The sequence below is a fragment of the Mchenga conophoros genome, linkage group LG2, assembly GCF_057382185.1.
Source record: "Mchenga conophoros isolate Kocher_MC1m ecotype Shallow Benthic linkage group LG2, M_conophoros_male_GT1.1, whole genome shotgun sequence".
Classification (NCBI taxonomy): Eukaryota; Metazoa; Chordata; class Actinopteri; order Cichliformes; family Cichlidae; genus Mchenga; species Mchenga conophoros.
The window spans coordinates 27,713,194-27,733,116 of record NC_140527.1 but is presented as its reverse complement, the minus strand read 5'-3'; the positions used below and the strand labels follow the sequence as shown (position 1 = coordinate 27,733,116).

The 19,923-nt window shown below is 40.6% G+C and overlaps 1 protein-coding gene across 7 annotated transcripts; it reads left to right on the top strand.

Moving 5' to 3' along the window:
- The first annotated feature begins 5,109 nt into the window (after positions 1 to 5,109).
- LOC146582116 (UDP-N-acetylglucosamine--peptide N-acetylglucosaminyltransferase 110 kDa subunit) lies at positions 5,110 to 18,906 on the top strand. Of its 7 annotated transcripts, none has more exons than XM_085291590.1 (22): positions 5,110 to 5,470; positions 6,784 to 6,934; positions 7,622 to 7,865; positions 7,988 to 8,056; positions 11,380 to 11,496; positions 11,589 to 11,668; positions 11,792 to 11,987; positions 12,080 to 12,220; positions 12,317 to 12,417; positions 12,847 to 13,000; positions 13,257 to 13,358; positions 13,480 to 13,659; positions 13,953 to 14,111; positions 14,228 to 14,317; positions 14,480 to 14,605; positions 14,716 to 14,886; positions 14,992 to 15,108; positions 15,216 to 15,386; positions 15,606 to 15,758; positions 16,095 to 16,347; positions 17,482 to 17,605; positions 17,700 to 18,906. In XM_085291590.1, exons 1-22 carry the CDS (start codon positions 5,434 to 5,436, stop codon positions 17,878 to 17,880), a joined length of 3,117 nt encoding a protein of 1,038 aa, XP_085147716.1. In that variant the 5' UTR covers positions 5,110 to 5,433; the 3' UTR covers positions 17,881 to 18,906. The 7 variants fall into 7 exon arrangements, with proteins under 7 accessions (XP_085147716.1, XP_085147698.1, XP_085147688.1 ...); XM_085291572.1 differs by having other exon boundaries at positions 13,480 to 13,677; XM_085291562.1 differs by having other exon boundaries at positions 6,754 to 6,934.
- The last annotated feature ends 1,017 nt before the right edge of the window (positions 18,907 to 19,923 follow it).

Genomic DNA, 19,923 nt, shown 5'->3' with positions numbered 1-19,923 from the left:
TACAAGCCATCTGTCTCTGTGCAACTGCTGCAGGAGCCTGCTTTTCATTGGTGGCAATAAGTTTGGCTCATTCACAGTGCGTGTTGGTCACATTTGTCACAGATTCCTTTGATGGTTTCTGCGGACAGAATTTCTACGTGTAGAGATGGGGTGAGGAGTTCAGTAGAGCCGCTACTCCGCCAAATCAAAAGGAGTTAAGTTGTTTCGAACATCTGGCAAGTGTGACTCCTGGTCGCTTCCTGGGTGAGGTGTTTCAGCTATGTCCCACTAGAAGGAGGCCCCAGGGCAGGACACATTGGAGAGATTACATCTTTCTGCTGGTCAATGGATGGATGAATGTTTTTTTATTAGCAATCTTGTGCAGCCATTTGGTTTTTCCCTGATATTTGTGTTCTGTGTGAATTCAGGACTTCTGTCTGGCTCTGTTTCCTTTCTTGCTCGTTGTAGTTTGTAATCAAAGGCAAGTTTAGCAGATGCAGATGGGACATTTATTTGCCTTGATGCAGATTTGTTTTTGGGGTTTTTTGCAGCTTGCTCATTATAGTCAGAATGTTCCTCATAAAATGTAATCATTTTAAAGTAAAATTCAACTTCTTTGTGAACTAACACTTATCGTCAGTGTAAATAGAATATATGAGTTTTGAATTATAATGCCTCAACAACGCTCTTCTTCTTTGAGCTGCTCCCTTTAGGGTTCCCCACAAATAATCATCTCCATCAATCTCATCCTATCCCCAGCATTCTCCTTTGACATACCAGCCCTCTGCACACGCTCCTTCACTACATCCATGAATCCTCTCTATATTCTTCGTCTTTTCCTCCTGCCTTTTGCCATCCTTTGTTCCCTTTAACCACAATCTCACCTCTGCAAATCCCAACTGTCTCAACTTCATCTCTCTACTCTATCTTTGCCATCTCCATCATATCAGCCAGCTCTCTTTCCACTTACCAGCCATTTCCCCTGTATTTAAAGTCCCTAGTCTCACCTCTACACACCTGCCTTCATTTTTCATTTTATGGCAAACACCCTTCCTCCTGATTTATCCAGGATTGGGACTGACATTAGCCGTATACTTGCTACAAGCAAGTATACGGCTATATAGAAAAATATAGAGTCGATATGAGCATAATAGGTACCCGTTTAGCTACGAATAACTGAATGCAACAAAAATATTCAACAAATAAACAAATAACACCAGAGGAAAGCATTCCAAAACACTGCTAATAATGTGGGTCATCAGCTTGTACTGGATCTTATCCGAAAATAAATGGGCTGAAATAATTTAGGCCACTCAATTGGTGGCAGAATTTTCTGGGCTGGTATTTTAGCAGCACAACAGACTCTAAATATCTCCCGGCTTTTCTGTGATTTTGATATCGCCATATCCAAATTGACGTGTGATCGGACCCCTTGCTCTCGGATGCTTCCTAAAATAGCTTGTGTGAAAGCAGGGTCTGTTGTGCGGAGCTGTCACTGACCCTTTCGGCAGGGGAAGATGCGTTCACACTGACTGCCTTCCTTGTGACCGTAGCCTGCACAAAGATAAAGCATGTCACATTCAATCGCCGTAGACACACGGTACCCATGACATCATCCTGTGCACAAGAGGCCGGCGAAGCGGTGTGAAGAGTGAGAGCAAAGCAGAGGAAAGTGAAGAAGAGCACACAAACCAGGCGTCCTGTGCATGCTTTGAGCACACAGAGCAAAACCAACATGGGCAGTGATGTCAGCTGCTTTCCCATAGAGAGGCTATGGGAAAAAACTGGGGTGCAGCCCCCCTTTTTAACATCTTCTAGCATAAATGGCATATTAATCCCTCACATTTAATTGGAAAAGGTAGCATTAAATATGTCACTCAAAGAGTTGTTGTACATAACCACTTAGTTTGAATATAAAATAGTCACTAAATTCTGATGCTGGTTGATGTAAAGCTTTAAAACCATAGAAAGGATTCTTGCAGTTTTGTGAAAAGAGGTAGAACGTCTTAGTAGTGGATTAAGTCACATTTCCAACTACAGACACATGTTCTGGACTTGAGGAAATAAAAGATCTAAAGCACAGTGTCTTAGACCAGTCTGCAAGGCTCAAGAGCTGAATCTGAGATATGGGTTTACAAAGGTTGCCCTCTGTTGGTGATTATGAATCCTGCAGAATAGTTGCACCTAAAAGCTGCATAGCATACAGCCAAGCTGACTGCCTATGCTGAGAAAGGTTTTTGAAAACCAATTTCTATCTTAATTAATTCAAAATTTATGCTAAAACTGCACCTATTGTGTTGGGGAGTCTTGAATTTATTAATTTATTGTATTGAATTTAGAAATAGATGGAACGAAAAAAACCCCAAAAAACCCTGTACACCCCCACCCCTCTTTGTCCCACAATGAAACAATCCCAAACATTAAAGAAATTATATGGCTCACCATTGTCCCTAACAAATATCTGGAATATGTGGAAATTATTTTCCATTCCTTAAATTTTTCTACATTTTCAGCTGATCTGCTCATTAAAGTATGCACAGTTGTACAGTGTAAAGTATTTCCCCCCTTCCTGATTTCTTAGGTTTTTACATATTTCTCACAATCACGTTTCAGATCATCAAACAAATTTTAACATAAGGCAAAGTTAACCTGGTAAATAGAATAAAGAAATTCATTAGTGGAAAAAGTTATCTACCTTCCTCCCCATGATGAACTAAGTGTGATTAACCACATTTATCAAAAATAGTAAGGTCAGTTTCTCCTGCCACACCCAGGTCTCATTACTGGCCTGTTGAATCAAGAAATCACTTAAATAGAACCTATCTCAGAAGTGAAGTTCGCTAAAAGATCTTGAAAAGTAACGCATCATGGAACGATTTAAAGAAACTTGAAAACAGATAAGGAACAGTCACTGACATTTATCAGTCTGGAAAGGTCTGGAAAGGTCTGGAAAGCGATTTCTGAGGCAATGCGACTCCAGTGACTCACAGTGAGAGCCATTATCCACAAATAGAGAAAAAATGGAACAGAGGTAAACCTTTGCAGGAGTTGCTGGCCTACCAAAATTACTCCAAGACAGCAACGATGACTCAGCCAGGAAGTCACAAAAAACCCCAAATCAACATTAAAGAACCGCAGGCTTCACACGTCTCAGTTAAGGTCAGAGTTTATGAGTCAACAATAAGAAAGAGAGTTGGGAGAGTTCAAGGAGAAAACCACCGCTGACCAAAAAGAACACAAAGGCTCGTCTCACAAAACATCTTGATGATATATTTAGGAATTTAAGGAAAATAGTCTTCGGACTGAGAAGACAAACAATGAACATTTGGGAACGTTTGAGTCCCGTTATATCCGGCATAAAACTAACACAGTATTTGGTCAAATAGAGCATCACACCAGCAGTCAAACACCGTGGTGGTAGTGTGATGGTCTGAGGCTGCCCCAGCCAACATGTATATATGGGCCCCACCTGGTTTTTGCGTGGGCTGGATGGGTATCATGTGGGCATGGGCTCAAACTGGGCTTTTTGTATGGGGCCTACTTGGGTTTTTCACATTAAACCCATATGGGCAATCCCAAGTGGGCACTTTTAGTAGGTCCAAACATGGGAAACACTTAACTTGGTCCAAAATGGGAAACACACGTAGGGCCCACTTGGGTTTTCCACCTAGGATAGACATGGGCTAACACAGTCATTTAAGGGTAGGCTGTTGTTGTGTGCCCCAGGTGGGGCAAAGTGAGGTAATCAATATATGTTTTAGTATCGATGACAAAGGTGGGGCCCACCTGGTCAAACTATATGGGTTACACATGGGCAAATGCAAGTCAGAACCTAAAAACATGTCTATGTGGGCGCCATACGGGGCAAAGTGAGGTAATCAATATAAATTTTTAGCACTGATGACACAGGTGGGGCCCACCTGGTCAAACTATATGGACCACACATGGGCAAATGCAAGTCAGACCCTGAAAACATGTCTATGTGGGCCCCATATGGGTTATGTTAAGTTAATATGGGCTTATATTTTATGTGGGCTCAGGATTGTTTAGTATATATGGGACCCACTTGGGTTTCTCACATCAAAACCATATGGGAAAAACCAAGTGGAAACATATAGTAGGTCCTTGCTGGGTCAAACATGGGAAACACTTAACTTGGTCCAAAATGGGAAACACACGTAGGGCCCACTTGGGTTTTCCACCTAGGATAGACATGGGCTAACACAGTCATTTAAGGATAGGCTGTTGTTGTGTGCCCCAGGTGGGGCAAAGTGAGGTAATCAACTTTGCTGCTGCAGGACCCGGACGACTTACCGTAATTGATGGAACTTTGAATTCTGCTCTCTACCAGAAAATCCTGAAGGAAAATGTCTGGCTAGCACTTCATGCCCTGAAGCCCAAGCCTGTTTGGATTATGAGTGGTACAATGATACAAAACACACCAAGTCCACTTCTAAATGACTTAAAAAACAGGAAAAACAAAAACAGAAGCAAAATAAAGATATTTTAGTGGCTTAGTCAAAGTCTGCATTAAAAACAGGTTCGAGGGCAATTACTTTTTCACAAATTGGGATTTATAAATCATAATTTATCTCATTAATCTGTGTTTAATATTAAACTTTGCTTGGTGATCTGAATGATCTGTGACAACTAGTTCTTGAATTGTATATTAGTTAACATCACTACCACTTCAGTTTTTGCGCCTGTTTTATCTGCATAGCAGAGCCGCGTAGATCTCCAGCTGTGCATTGCATAACTTAAACAGAATCCACCCACTGTTATTTAATGTCGGTGTCTCACATTATTCTCGTGTGGCTGTGGTAACACGTTACAATCCACAGATGATCTGCCTCGTGAATCTTAAAACCGGTTCTCTGCTGGCTTTTTCCGTTTGCACTCCGTCTCACTGCACCAATGTGTTCTTCCGCGCAGCATCGTTCCTAATATGTTTTTTTAAACTTTAGTAAATAAAGAAATAACACGCGATAAAAGGAGAAAAATGTAATCACAAATCTTCTGAAATATTTTTACATCGCTACGTGCGATATTTATTACAGTTTTACACACGTGTCTCGGTAACGGCGGTGAACGGATCTAGTTTATCTCAAAAACGAGTTCCACCCATCTCGCCATTTTATGATCCACTGCTGCTTTGTTGGGAAGGGGAAGCTAGCAAGAGCCATTAAACCAACAGCACGTAACATGTTAGCTTAAAAACGAGCTCTTAACAGCAAGACAATTGATTGGGTATTAGCCAGCTGATACTAACCACTGCGAGATCTACATTTGTCGCTTTAGGGGAAAAAGAAACATACGTTAGGACATTAGTTTAGCTAACTCTGCATAGCTATTGGGGCAACGTGTTTTCTGATTGTCGCAATTTTTTTTCTCTGAGATTGTTATCTGCTAGAGGACACATTGACGACCACCGTGCAAGACTCGAAGACCGAGGAGATGGCGAGCTCAGTGGGAAACGTGGCCGACAGCACAGGTTTGCTGTTTTTATGCAAGTAATTCTACACAGAAGGCAACAAGGCAAGCTTCAAAGACTGTGTCCTTGTGTAGGTTTTTCCCCCCTAGATGCGATCGAGCTAGTATCTAACAAATAGACCTTAAAAAAAGAAAATAGGTAAACTATTTTAACCCTGTTTTTATTTATTAAATTTGTCTTTTGTCCAACGTGGAAGAACATGTTAGTAATAGCAACGCGGGCTCAAATTTCTACCTCGTATCGCGACAATAAAAGCCCTAAAGCTAACATTAGCGTAATTTAGCTTTTAGCACAGGTTTGCGTCGAAGTAGCCGCAAATTGTCTACTAGTCACACTTTAACGCAGACGAATAAGCATTCCACGAAGGTGCTTTAGCGGTTTGCTCGGGGTATACCATTTTTGTTTCATTGATTTCATGTTTAAGGGTCTCTGTGAAAGCTAAGTCAGCACAAAGGGGCTTGAAGATGTCTTTGAAATTTGTTATCGGGGGGCCTTGCTACTGAAGTCTGGCCTGTGTCTACCGCTTAGCACAGATAGCCTTTAGGCTAATGGTAGCATTATCCCAAAGGTTATCGGCGATACTGATACCAGAACGGTTCTGAAACCCGGTATTTTCGCGCATTGACTGGTGGTTTAAGCATTTTAAGCTATACTCTTTCCACAAGTAATGTTACGTAAGTGTCATGACCGCTTGAGCAAACCGGATCTACTGCATTATTAGCCCTGCAGTAAAAGTTTAGCTATATGATGCGGCTTTGTTTTCTCAGCCCCACCTTTGAATAACTAGTTTGTTTTGTTGGAGCAGAGCGTTCTGATGTGTTCACTACCGCTTCAGATATATACATACACACACACACACACACATAAAAATTGTATTAGAGTAAGTTACAATAAAGTAATCTGGTGTTTCATAAAAGTACATATTTGATATGATAAATTACTAAACATCCAAAATGTGTTATGGAGAGTTTTTGCCAGAACCTCTCACACCTGTTTCATCCATCTGCTTGCCTGTTTTCCCATCACACACTATTTTTTTTTTATTTGTTAGACTTTATTGTGACTCCTACCCACACAATAAGATGTAAAATCCCCAAATGTGTATCATGAGTCCCCCCCCCTTTTATTTTGAGTTCAAATTGTGTTAGTCACTCTTCTTAAATTAAAGCATTTGTCTTATTTTCCTCTTTTAAAAAATTCTGTTATCATTTGTCTGATTTTAATTTTTTCCATCACCTCTAACGTGTCGTTTTCCCCCTCCTTGGCTTATGTTGGTGCTCCAGAACCAACAAAACGTATGCTTTCCTTCCAAGGGTTGGCTGAGCTGGCGCACCGGGAGTATCAGTCAGGGGATTTTGAGGCAGCTGAGCGCCACTGCATGCAGCTGTGGAGGCAGGAGCCTGATAACACAGGCGTGCTGTTGCTCCTGTCCTCCATCCACTTCCAGTGCCGAAGACTCGACAGGTGAGGTGTTGGGGGGGTGGAAAAGCACACTGGGCATGTGAGCAGTAGCAGAGGAAAATGGGTCGTCTTGGCTTTGAGTGCACACACTGGGCAGTCCTGTGGAGCAGCTGGGCTGTCTTGTGCAAATCCTGTTATGTGGTTTAACTTGGGTTTTGTGCATTTCTGGTGGTTGGAGTGTAACCTTTCTTTTCAGGTGCTTGGGTCTTTCAAGTAATATGATCTAAAGGCTTTTTCACTCATTTCAAATCCTTAAATGTGGACAATGCCAGTATCATTACAGCCTTGTAATGCTGTTGAATTTGGTATTTAACCATAATACAAATGCTAAACTTGTATGCTTTTGTTGTTTACCCCAAAAACTGTTGGTTAGTAAAAATGTTCCATGACAGCTCACAGGATCAAATTGAATATGGTGGTCATCTTCGTGGTATTTTCATCATAACTTATATTGGGCTGTACTGCCTGCATGTTTGCATAGTAGACATTTGAATAAAAAGTTTTGCTCAGGTGCTGAGGCTCATGTTAATGTGTCTTGATATTTGGGATTTTCATCATATTTGACAATGCATCTTAAACTAATTTTCTGTTCTTTAACATCTTGGGCCTTGCTGTTGTTTCTACACAGCAGTTTGAACCAACTGTGTCAGCTCTGGAGTGTAATAGTTTGTGCATAATCTTTCCTTGCAGGTCTGCTCATTTCAGTACCTTGGCCATCAAGCAGAACCCAATGTTGGCTGAGGCCTACTCCAACCTGGGGAATGTGTACAAGGAGCGTGGGCAGCTGCAGGAGGCAATAGAGCATTATCGCCATGCTCTGAGACTCAAGCCAGATTTTATTGACGGGTACATCAACTTGGCTGCAGCTCTGGTGGCCGCAGGAGATATGGAGGGAGCCGTGCAGGCTTATGTCTCCGCATTACAATACAACCCAGTGAGTTAATTTATATTTTTTTCTAAATTGTATGTGTCAATGCCCTATACATTTATTTAGTTGGAATGGCCACAAATAGGCTGTTTATAGAATTTTTTTTAATTTTTTTTCCATCTTCACAGGATCTATATTGTGTGCGCAGTGACTTGGGGAATTTGCTTAAAGCCCTCGGGCGTTTGGAAGAGGCCAAGGTATGTTACAGCGCGTTGGCGTATACTTAGATGTGGCGTTTGTATTTTTGTTGTAGATCTTTTTTTCTTTCTTTCTTTTTTCCTCCTTGTCCATCAATTTTGTTTTTAGTGTCACTCACTAAGACCATAGATGTTTTTTTTTTTTTCTCCGCTTTGACATTTTTAAAGCAGTCTTACTATTCAACCCACTTATGTGAAGGACAGAAAATGGAAGAATCTCCTCATTTTTCAGAGTTGCAGTTAGCTTCTTATCCCCTTATTTTAAACCTTTTTGAAGTACTGGACTGTAATGGGTTAACACCCATATGTGGAAATCAGGTTTTCTGAATTTCTTTAAAAAAAAACAAAGCAATACACATACTGTTTTGTTTTTTTGTTTTTTTTAGACAGCTTACATTTAAAAAAAAAAAAAAACAATTTTTTTAGTGTACACATTACATTCGTCTCTACCCTATATCACTTTTAGTCCCAATGTCCTTTGCTTTACACAGACCTCTTATCAGAGATCAGTCCCTTTCCCTTCCAGGAAGAAAGGCTGGAGTTTCAAAATTCACACAGCTGAACTAACCTCGGCCCCATACATTTCCATAAAGTTGACTTTGGAGGAAAATCGCTGGCTCGGTCTTTGAAGAAATTATGAACTGATGAAAAGTTAGTTTATCTTTGCAGTGCAAAAGATAAGATGGTTTCTAACCTAACTACTATACTCCTGTATTGTTTTTCTTTCAAGTGCCCTTATGACAGGTTCTTCTCAGTTTGCTGTCAGTTTGGGGGTGCTACACTTCAATTTATCACTTTTAAATGTATCTATATTCTTGGGGGGGGGGGTTACCTGAATTGGGTTAAATTTGTGATTATGGAGTTGTCTTGCTGGTTACAGGCCATCTTATTTCGTGCTAGAGGGGGGTAAAGGAGTGGGGAGGAGCATCAGGGAGTCACAAGCTCCCCAGCTCTGTCGCTCCGCCCCCCCGCGCGCTTGCTGAGGATTGGTGGAGTGGGCGCGCTCAAAGCTGTCTTCCTGACCCTTCAGTTTCATTTAATCAGTGCTTGAGCACATTCCCAACAGTGCCTTTCCGCACATATACATCAATTTTTGGATCCACTTGATGGATTTTATCCAGCTGGTTATCTCTTCAGATATCCACTGCTTTTAAATTGTTAACTGAACATATGGATTTAAGAGCAGTCATTCTCACATGCCTTAAAGTGGCACAAATGCTGTCAGGCAGACAGCTTACCATCGGTACTCCACCGCCTGCGTCAGATGCTGGGTTAGAAAGACAGAAGCACGCGCAACAGCGATGACCTCTTTATTTCAGAGCTGTGGAGGCTTCTAGATACAAATAATTAAACCACAGACTTTTCTCCATTGGCCAGGACTCAAGAAAGCAGGCCAGGATAAAGAAATCAAAGTTCTATAAATATTTCATGAAAATGCAAAAAAAGAAAAGCCATGATTAATACTTCTTCCCTTTTTTCTTCAAATATGTAATATTATTCCCAAAGAAATGGGATCAGTTCATTTGGGCAAGATCAAGCCAGTAACTGCCCTCCTGTTCTGTGATTGTAAAAACTGAATTGAGAATTTACTGGAAGCTTGACTTTCCCTGGTACTGCACAGATCAAAGCCTTTCTTCCCTCCCAGTTACCCCTAAAGCATTCCTTTTGTTTTCTTTGAAATGAAACATTCATTTGCATGAATGAAAACTAAGGCTAGTATTATAGTTTTTGTTTGTTATTTGGACAAAAGTGCTTTTTTATTTTTATTTCCATATTTTAAAAAAAATGTATTGTTTGAGAACTTTTACTAACGATCTTGTTTTCTGATTTTTGTCTCTTTTGGTTTTTCCACAACTGATATTGTTATTTAGAAGGTTTCAGGTGGGTGACACTATTCCTGCGTAGGTGCCTGGCGGAAAGGAACACTAGGGCAGCCTCAGTCCTCTCCTCTTCTTCCAGCCAGCTGCGACCACCACTCTGACAAAGTCCAAAAATATGGTAACGGGTTTGTAACTGCCAACAAAAGAAAAACCACCTTACTTCATGCTTGAGCTCCTCTGTCTTGTGGCTTCCTTTTGAAGAGCAAAAGAAAAAAGTAAAAAATAATAATAGTAGTAGTAATAATAATAGTAGAGCATTACAGTAAGCATTTCTTAAAATATGCTATACTAATTACCCAACTTTATATTATGTAAAAAAAGAAACTTGGTTTTGGAAGCATTAATCATGAAAAACAAGTAAGAACCCTCTAACTCTTACATTTTGGTTATTTTTTTCCTGTTTTGTTTTGATTTCCCTTCTTTATTTGGAGTTGCAGCGTTCTGATGATCATGCAGATAGTGCGCTGTGAGTCTGCAGTAACGCAGGGGCTGCGCAGCGATATCTTCCAAGCAACCAAAAAGGCGGAAAGCGCAAGCGTGCGGCTCCCCCATACCCTTCATTCCCTTTGGCCTGTTAGTTGTGGACCTCCCCCCTCTTGCAACCAGCCTGGTTGCCAAGTGCCCCTAAATTTCAAGTGTAATTGGCTTATGACAAAACCAAAGACAACGTTTTGTGACAAATGGCAGTGTAATTATCTTAGCATTTAACCACTGCCTTTCTCTGTATTCAGAGCCATTTTGTGGGTGCCGAGTGTGTGCCAGTCTGGTGTTGCAAGTGTTCTGTCAGGGGTTGTTGGTCTGCAGCTGTTTCACGTGGCCATTCAGCAAGCGTAGCGGCGCAATAAGAACCTTTGCCAGGAGCAAGGTCATGCAAAGAGTATAATATGGTGCACAGGCGTGGTGACCCACGCAGCGCGCTCGTGTTTCTTGCGCATGCATTACAGGGACTTTCACCTGCACAAAATGCCCAGCATCCCAGGTTGTGAGATGCCTTGCTAACATCAAATAGAGATTTCATGCAGTTTGTTTGTTGGTACTTTAAATTTTAATAAAAATTGTTATTAGGGTGGGCAGACAGCAGATTTTACTGGCTCTAGTAACCACTACATTTGGTAAGGATGTGGTCATAACTGGAGGATGAGGGCCTATGTGTGGGTGTCGGTTGGATCCGCGCAGCGTAGGAAAAAGCATTGCAGCTTTGCGCGGCAGACTTGTGCGCAGGCGAGCCCATGCTGTAGACTCACTTTTTGCCATCATGGAGAATGGTCACTAATTTTGCTTTCTCTTGCTTTTTGTTTTCTCTTTTGCTTTTATTCTCAATCTCTTTTTTTTTTTTAATTTTTTTTTTTTATCAAACCCTTCCCCCCCCCCCCCCTTCTATGCACTATACCTCTCCCATTCTACCTCTTCTCCTTTCCTGTGGTTATTTTAAACCCATTGAAGGCTTGTTACCTGAAAGCCATTGAGACTCAGCCCAACTTTGCTGTGGCTTGGAGCAACTTGGGCTGTGTGTTCAATGCCCAGGGAGAGATATGGCTGGCCATACACCATTTTGAAAAGGTCAGTTGCATAGTTTTTTGTAACATTAATCAAACTATATTATGAGACACCTTAACAGTATCAAATATAAAGTCTTTTTCCTTGGTTTTTAGGCAGTGACACTGGATCCAAATTTCCTTGATGCATACATCAATTTAGGCAATGTTTTGAAGGAGGCCCGCATCTTTGACAGGTGAGTCTAAATCATGACAGATTTTTGCATCTGCTTGTGGGTTTTTTGTTTTTAGGTTGTAGCATACATCATTTCATTTTAAATGTTTGCAGAATATTCATAACTTTTATTCACATCTTCCAGAGCTGTGGCTGGATACTTGAGAGCCCTGAGTCTGAGCCCCAATCATGCTGTTGTCCATGGAAATCTGGCCTGTGTCTACTATGAGCAGGGCCTCATTGACCTTGCTATTGACACCTACCGCCGTGCTATTGAATTGCAGCCCCACTTTCCTGATGCCTACTGCAATTTGGCAAACGCTCTAAAGGAGAAAGGAAATGTAATGCGTTTTTTGTCTCGAATCTTGAGTACCTCTGAGGTCATTAAACACTTGCTGAGTTTTTACTGACTGAGTTCTATTTTCCCTAACAGGTGTCTGAAGCCGAAGAGTGCTACAACACAGCTTTGCGTTTGTGTCCAACTCATGCCGACTCCCTTAACAACTTGGCCAATATCAAGCGTGAGCAGGGCTACATCGAGGAAGCTGTTCAGCTCTACAGAAAAGCCTTAGAGGTGGGTTTAACATTGTCAAGATTAACAGATTTGAAATATTCACTTTTACAGTAAAAATGATCATGTGGTGATACTTATTCAAACTTTATTCATCAGGTGTTCCCAGAGTTTGCAGCAGCTCACTCTAACTTGGCCAGTGTGTTGCAGCAGCAGGGAAAACTGCAGGAAGCCCTCATGCACTACAAAGAGGCAATCAGGTTTGTAAATGAATGCTGGAGACAACTGTGGACTTTGAGTTTATGCCTGAAATTAGCTTTCTTTTTCTTTGTTGGGCTCATGTTTAATCACTCCTGTCACTTTTCTAAAGTGAGAATAGCTGTCTTAGTTCAGACATGTTACTGATCTACTAACTTTAAATGGATGTTTGATTTGTAGCATTCCTAAAAGTCCCGTTGGCAACATTTACCGAAAAAGCTGCTATCTTAATAACTGCTGCTAAATAACTTAAAGTTTGTACATGAAAATAGAGCAGTAAGTATACTGTGAAGCCACCTGAGTGTTGCCAGATATGAGTGAAAAATTAAATCCATTAATTTCTCTCCTGTGACACTCCTATGATTATTTACTTTTGTGTAAAAAGACCTGACAGCTGAGTAATTTTGTTATGTGGTCTGTTTGAATTTTAGAATCAGCCCCACATTTGCTGATGCCTACTCAAACATGGGGAATACACTAAAAGAAATGCAAGATGTTCAGGGAGCTCTGCAGTGTTATACTCGTGCCATCCAGATCAACCCCGCCTTTGCTGATGCTCACAGCAATTTAGCCTCAATCCATAAGGTAGGAATATTTCTTAATTTTACTCTTCATATGCTCTCTCTAGATGATAGATAGATATAGCACTTCACTATTAGATTATCCACCTCCAGGTTGCTTCTGATGTTGCTTTTCACATTAAATTAGTAAATTTAAAGATGTATTTTCACACAAACCTAATTAAAAATTGAGCAATGGATACCTGAGTTAGCACCCGTTTGTTAGTTGAGTATGCCTTTTGGAGTTTTAATTTTTATGTTTGTATTTATTTTATTTTTAGGATTCTGGAAACATCCCAGAGGCTATTGCATCTTATCGCACAGCCTTGAAACTGAAGCCTGACTTCCCTGATGCTTACTGCAACTTGGCACACTGCCTACAGGTGTTCATCTGCTGTTATACTGCATCTTTCTATTTTTTTTATTTTTTTTTTTACTTCTGCTGTTATCAAAACAAATTTTCTGACTACTTTTTGTTGTTGTTTTTGCCCCCCACTTTTTCAGATTGTGTGTGACTGGACAGATTATGATGAGCGGATGAAAAAGCTTGTGAGCATTGTGGCAGACCAACTGGAGAAGAACCGCTTGCCCTCAGTGCACCCACACCACAGCATGCTGTATCCGCTCTCTCACAGCTTCCGCAAGGCCATTGCTGAGCGCCACGGAAACCTTTGCCTGGACAAGGTAGACAAAATGATCAAAGCAAGTAAAGCTTTAATATACATTTTGGGAGGGTGGAAGGTGGCTGGTGATGGAAGTGCCTGCAGGGTATGGGGAAGGTAAGGGGGGTGAGCAAGGTACTGGGTATAAAGAAGTAGAGAAGCTGGTGGTGAGTGGGTCGCTTGGAGTGATGAAGGTATAGGGGGTAAGAAATGATTTTTGGGCAAACAAATTTTTATGTTGTCAGTCAAACATCTGCCATGTAGACTTTACTGTCCTACTGTACACGTATTCTTATAACATTACTTACTCCACAGATTAATGCACTGCACAAACCGGCTTACGAGCATCCCAAGGATCTGAAAGCTAGCGGTGGACGTCTGCGCATTGGATATGTAAGCTCTGACTTTGGCAACCATCCAACCTCCCACCTGATGCAGTCCATTCCTGGAATGCACAATCCTGAAAAATTTGAGGTAATTTCAACTCTGAATTGGTTTTTATGGTTTAAAAAAAACGGTGCTTATTACACTCTGCAATGTATTGACACAGTGTTGACTAAAGTCTTAATTTTGTTTTCCTTACCCTAAAGGTGTTTTGCTATGCACTCAGCCCTGATGATAGTACCAATTTCCGTGTGAAAGTGGTCGCTGAAGCTCATCATTTCACAGACCTCTCACAGGTAACTCGTAACATGTTGTTTCCTCAACAGTATCTTTCTATTTATAACACATCAACCTTGAGCATTTCTATTTTTAACTTGGAAGTCATTTCAACCATTGTGCTGTCAGATGCAATGTCAGGAACTCTAGCCATTTACATAAACTGTAATTTTTGTCTCCAGATACCTTGCAATGGCAAGGCAGCTGATCGTATTCACCAGGATGGAATCAACATTCTAGTGAATATGAATGGATACACCAAGGGAGCAAGAAATGAGCTCTTCGCCCTCCGCCCTGCCCCTGTTCAGGTAAGCCTTACATGTAAATTGTTAGCCTGTCTAGGGGATAGCTATATTTCTGCTTGTGCAATATACTGACCGTGAAAACGCACAGCTAACAATTTCTACCTATTCAATAGGCTATGTGGCTAGGTTACCCTGGAACCAGCGGAGCTCCCTTCATGGACTACATCATCACAGACAAGGAGACATCGCCTACAGAAGTGGCTGAGCAGTACTCAGAGAAACTTGCCTACATGCCCAATACCTTCTTCATTGGAGACCATGCCAACATGTTCCCTCACCTCAAGGTTTGTCCAGCCTTACAATGCTGCAGATTGATTCTATGAGCTGTCTTGTTTTCCTAAAATTTTACTTTCACTGTTGTTGTAACTTTATTTATTTTTGACCAACAGAAAAAGGCAGTGATTGATTTCAAGTCTAACGGGCACATCTTTGACAACCGCATCGTTCTTAATGGTATTGATCTGAAGGCCTTCTTGGACAGTCTGCCCGATGTCAAAGTGATAAAGGTGAGTAAGGAAAAATATCCAGAAACTTTATTAAAACAGATGTTTAATCTGAAACAATAATTCTGATTATTGATGAACATGTTTTATTTATTTTTTTAATCGACCAGATGAAGTGTGACAACAACCAGGAATCTACTTGTGACACAAATGGAGCCCTGTCCATGCCTGTAATTCCCATGAACACAGCAGCTGAAGCAATCATCAACATGATCAATCAAGGCCAAATCCAGGTCACAATCAATGGCTTCACTGTCAGCAATGGCCTAGCCACCACACAGGTAAGAGTCACTATTAGACGTACACACTTTGGCCACTTTTGCTTCATGTAAACACACTGTCTGGACACCCTGGTCACGTTCCCATATATTGTCACATGCTGCTTCTTTTTACAGAAGTATTTTAGTCAATGTTCCCTCATTTAGGAGGGACTTTAAAACAAAACACTTTAAAACAAATGTAAGCGTTAAGGCCGCAATATTTTCATTCCTCATGTTTAGATCAGTAACAAAGCTGCAACAGGGGAGGAGGTGCCACGCACGATTGTTGTAACAACTCGTTCTCAGTATGGTCTCCCAGAGGACTCCATTGTCTACTGCAACTTCAACCAGCTCTACAAGATTGATCCACCTACTCTCCAGATGTGGGTCAATGTAAGTTTGGACTGTCCTTATTATTAATGAACTGGAGTTCCTTTAACTAAGAAATTCTGTTTAAGGGCGTTTCAAAGTGTGTGTACGTGTGTGTGTGTGTGTGTGTACCACACGTGTGTGTGTGTGTGTGTGTGTACGTGTGTGTGTGTGTGTGTGTGTACGTGTGTGTGTGTGTGTACGTGTGTGTGTGTGTGTGTGTGTACGTGTGTGTGTGTGTGTGTGTGTACGTGTGTGTGTGTGTACGTGTGTGTGTGTGTACGTGTGTGTGTGTGTGTGTGTACACGTGCGTGTGTGTAAAAATAAATAATCAATCTCTTAACATTTGTCTTGTTGCAGATCCTAAAGCGCGTGCCCAACAGCGTATTGTGGCTTCTTCGCTTCCCTGCAGTTGGTGAGCCCAACATCCAGCAGTATGCTCAGAACATGGGTCTGCCAGGCTCTCGGATCATTTTTTCTCCTGTGGCCCCCAAGGAGGAGCATGTGAGAAGGGGCCAGCTTGCTGATGTGTGCCTAGACACTCCTCTGTGCAACGGTCATACCACAGGCATGGATGTTCTCTGGGCTGGAACACCCATGGTTACTATGCCTGGTGAGCAGAGTTTTCAGGAATAGGCTTGGCTACCAATTAGGGCTGCCACAAACGATTATTTTGATAGTCGATTAGTCACGTATTATTTTTGCGATTAGTCGACTAATCAGATCATGCATCCATTGGACGTAAACGTACAGCTTGGTGCACCAGCATGCATCTGCTCTTATAACTATCATTAGCTTACAGCTTTAAGTGTTTAAGGTATGTGCTAACTAAAAATAAAGACAAGATGATAGTTTATTAAATTGTAATGAAATTTGCAGATTGTTTCGGTGAAGTTTAATAAACTCCTTGCTATTTAAAATATAACGGGACACCGGAGTATATTCTCGAGCATGTTACACTTCTGATAATCAGTTGTCTGCTTGACGTTTATTCAGCTGTGTAAAAACTATAACTTTAATCTCAGCCAAACCGATTTACTCAGGAACAAATAAAATACTAAAAAAAGCCAAACAGTAACATTTTTAAGTTATCTAAGTGACTTATATATGTTTAACCTGAGTAGCGAAAGACTGCGGTGGGTTTGAAAACTATTTGCCCGGAGTCAGGGGTTCTCACCGGCTCTAGTGAGCTTTGCCCCCGGCTAGCTATCGAGCTAGTGGGTAACGGACATCAGAGCGCTTTTCAAAATATGTGGTGTCTTGATAAACTGAGCAGATATTTGAGGTTTGCACAGCTACATTCTCGCCTGAAAATGTTAAACGTTTATTTTGTGACCTAGAAAGAATAAGAGTAATATTAAAACTAACTAGCTGCCGCCACTGTTGGAAATTGAGCCAGGCTGCTCTAATTCTGGGACAAAGCTACTTCTTCGGGGTTTTCCTTGTACATGCAGTGCTGCCATCTTTAGTTTCATTCTGTTATTACACTCTTAAATCCTACTACTTATTCCTGCATCTTTTGGGATCTTACAAAGCTTCAAACGACACGTCGACTATCACATCAGTCGTCGACTATTTTGATAGTCGACATAATTGTGACTAGTCGACTAATTGTGGCAGCCCTACTACCAATTGTTGCCATAACACAAGTTGAATAATTAACAGATTTTAAAAAATATAAAAACATGACCATGAGGAGAATGTTAATTGAAACCTGTTTTCTTTTAAAATATTGACACCACTGTAGGTGAGACTCTTGCATCCCGTGTGGCTGCCTCACAACTCAACTGTCTGGGCTGCCCTGATCTAATAGCTCAAAGCCGCCAGGACTATGAGGACATAGCAGTCAAACTGGGCTCCGACATGGAATAGTAAGTAGATGTTTATCCTAAACACTTAATTTTATTTATTTTTAAAACATCCTTTGTCACCTGCGAACTCTGATTACTCGCCCTCCTCCTATAGCCTGAAGATGGTCCGAGCGCGTGTTTGGAAGCAGAGAATTTGCAGCCCTCTTTTCAACACCAAGCAGTACACAATGGACCTGGAGAGGCTCTATCTGCAGATGTGGGAGCACCACAGTAATGGCAACAAGCCAGATCACTTGGTCAAACACCAGGCAGTAGAGGCTAGTGAAAATGCTTGAACTGGAAGCATGCAGAATTATTTTCCCCTTTCCCCCAGCCATTTTAAACCCCCATCAGCACCATAGTTTGAATGGTCCGTTTCCACTCCAGCCCCTTGTCGAACTTTTGTCTGTATCACTCTCCTTTGCTATTAATGGGACTCTTGTTTTCAAGGAGCCTACACATGTTCACATTTATATCCCATTTACACTGATCGTTGCCTCTCACATCTGCATCTACTGAGCCAGATTGATCCTGAGACATTCAGGCAACTCTTCTGAGACTCTTGTCCTAAAACACAGTATAGGTATTTGGTGAGCATGAAAGGATTGTGAATGCCTGGCTTCCTTTTTTTTTTTTTTTTTTTTTTTTTTCCCTTTTTTGGTACTTGGATCGATGGATTTACTTTCTTCTGTCATTGTGCATATGGGACTAAGTGCAGCTTGTGGAGAGAATTTCCAGCCGTCATTACTTGTTGATCTATTTATAAATGGATTAAGAGTGTTGTGTGTTTTAAAAATGACATTGTTGCACCATGGAAATTGTACCTGACATGTTTCATCAGCTTTAACATGCAATTATAAAATATAAATTGCTGCAACTCTTTAGTTTTTTTTTTTTTTTTTTTTTTTTTTTAAAGCTCCTCTCACATACCTGCAGAAGTAGGTGTTCTAAGTTTCTGAAAACATGACAAAATGAGAACTTCTGAATGCCAACTTCATTAAGCAAGGACTGTTTATTACAAGGACTATTTATTATCAGGACTATTATCAGTTCTCAACATGTTCATAAGACTGGACAAATCTAGAAAAAGCAACTCCTGTTAAGTCAGCGGGGAGGACCTAAATGTAATTTTTAGATTACATACCTTATACTTTTTTTTTTTTTTTTTTTTTTTTTTTTTAAAATCACACAAACCTGAAGCAGGCGGGTAAGTATTTCTAAGCAAATTTTCTTTTTCTTTTTTTTTTTTTTAATTGTCTGTTTACCTTTATGCTGTCAACGATGCCATGAGGCACTATATATAATAAATATTGAGATGGCAATCACTTTGTATGGTGTTTTGTACTCGATGGTAAAGCCGGTGAAAAACTGAAACCCTACCCCCTTTGTTTCTTAAATCCTCATCAGTGTGCGGTCAGCAGCTCACAGCACCTTGTTAAACTTGGCAGATTTATGTACTTGTATTCAGCTGTGCCTTTCTGGGTCCATTGGAGTCTGCTGACAAAATGAAAACAAATTTCCTGTGCCGAAATCTTCAAACAATATTGGCGTTTATGGAAGTGTTTAAAAATAAATAAATAACAAGTCCTGCATTCACAAGTATACCAGTCCCACAACCAGGTGGAAGAAGAAATTCAGTGAAAAACCAAATGGCTGACTTATTTTATTCCCCCCCCATGTTTTTATTTAACATTAGTGGTAACAATTGAACAATTTCCTCTGGATATTTATGTTACATGCACTTAATATAAGTTACCAATGCTTTTTCTCATTGTCATTGGAGTTCAAGTATGGATCTCCTTTAAATGCCATTTGCTTTGCTAACTTGTGTCAGTAGTTATATAATCTGCATACTTGTGCATGATCTGTGGAGTGAATGTCAAAATTCATAGTTGACCAACATTCTAATCTAGAATACATAGATGATGAATTCACAGACTGACTGTAGGACATGTGGCTGTCCAATAAGACTGTCATAAATCATAGATAATAAAAATATTCAATATATAAATGCATAGTTGGTACGTCTGGAGCTACTAAAAGCCATGGCGATTCCTTGTCAGACTGATGCATGACAGCCAACCAAGTCAAGTGATACAGGTAATAGAAGACTTTCATATTATCTGGTAAGATGAGATATAACAAATGTGCACATAGATTAATTTAAGTTTTGTTAGCCATGACAAGTCTAGTTAGACAGTGTGACTAGTTGGTTTGGGTGACGTATAACGACTTGCTGTAATTAATTTCTACCACAGTAATTTAAACATCAATTTGACAGATTATTTTTTCTATTAAAAGTAGAATTGCATTAAAAACTGAATTGAACTTTATCTTCC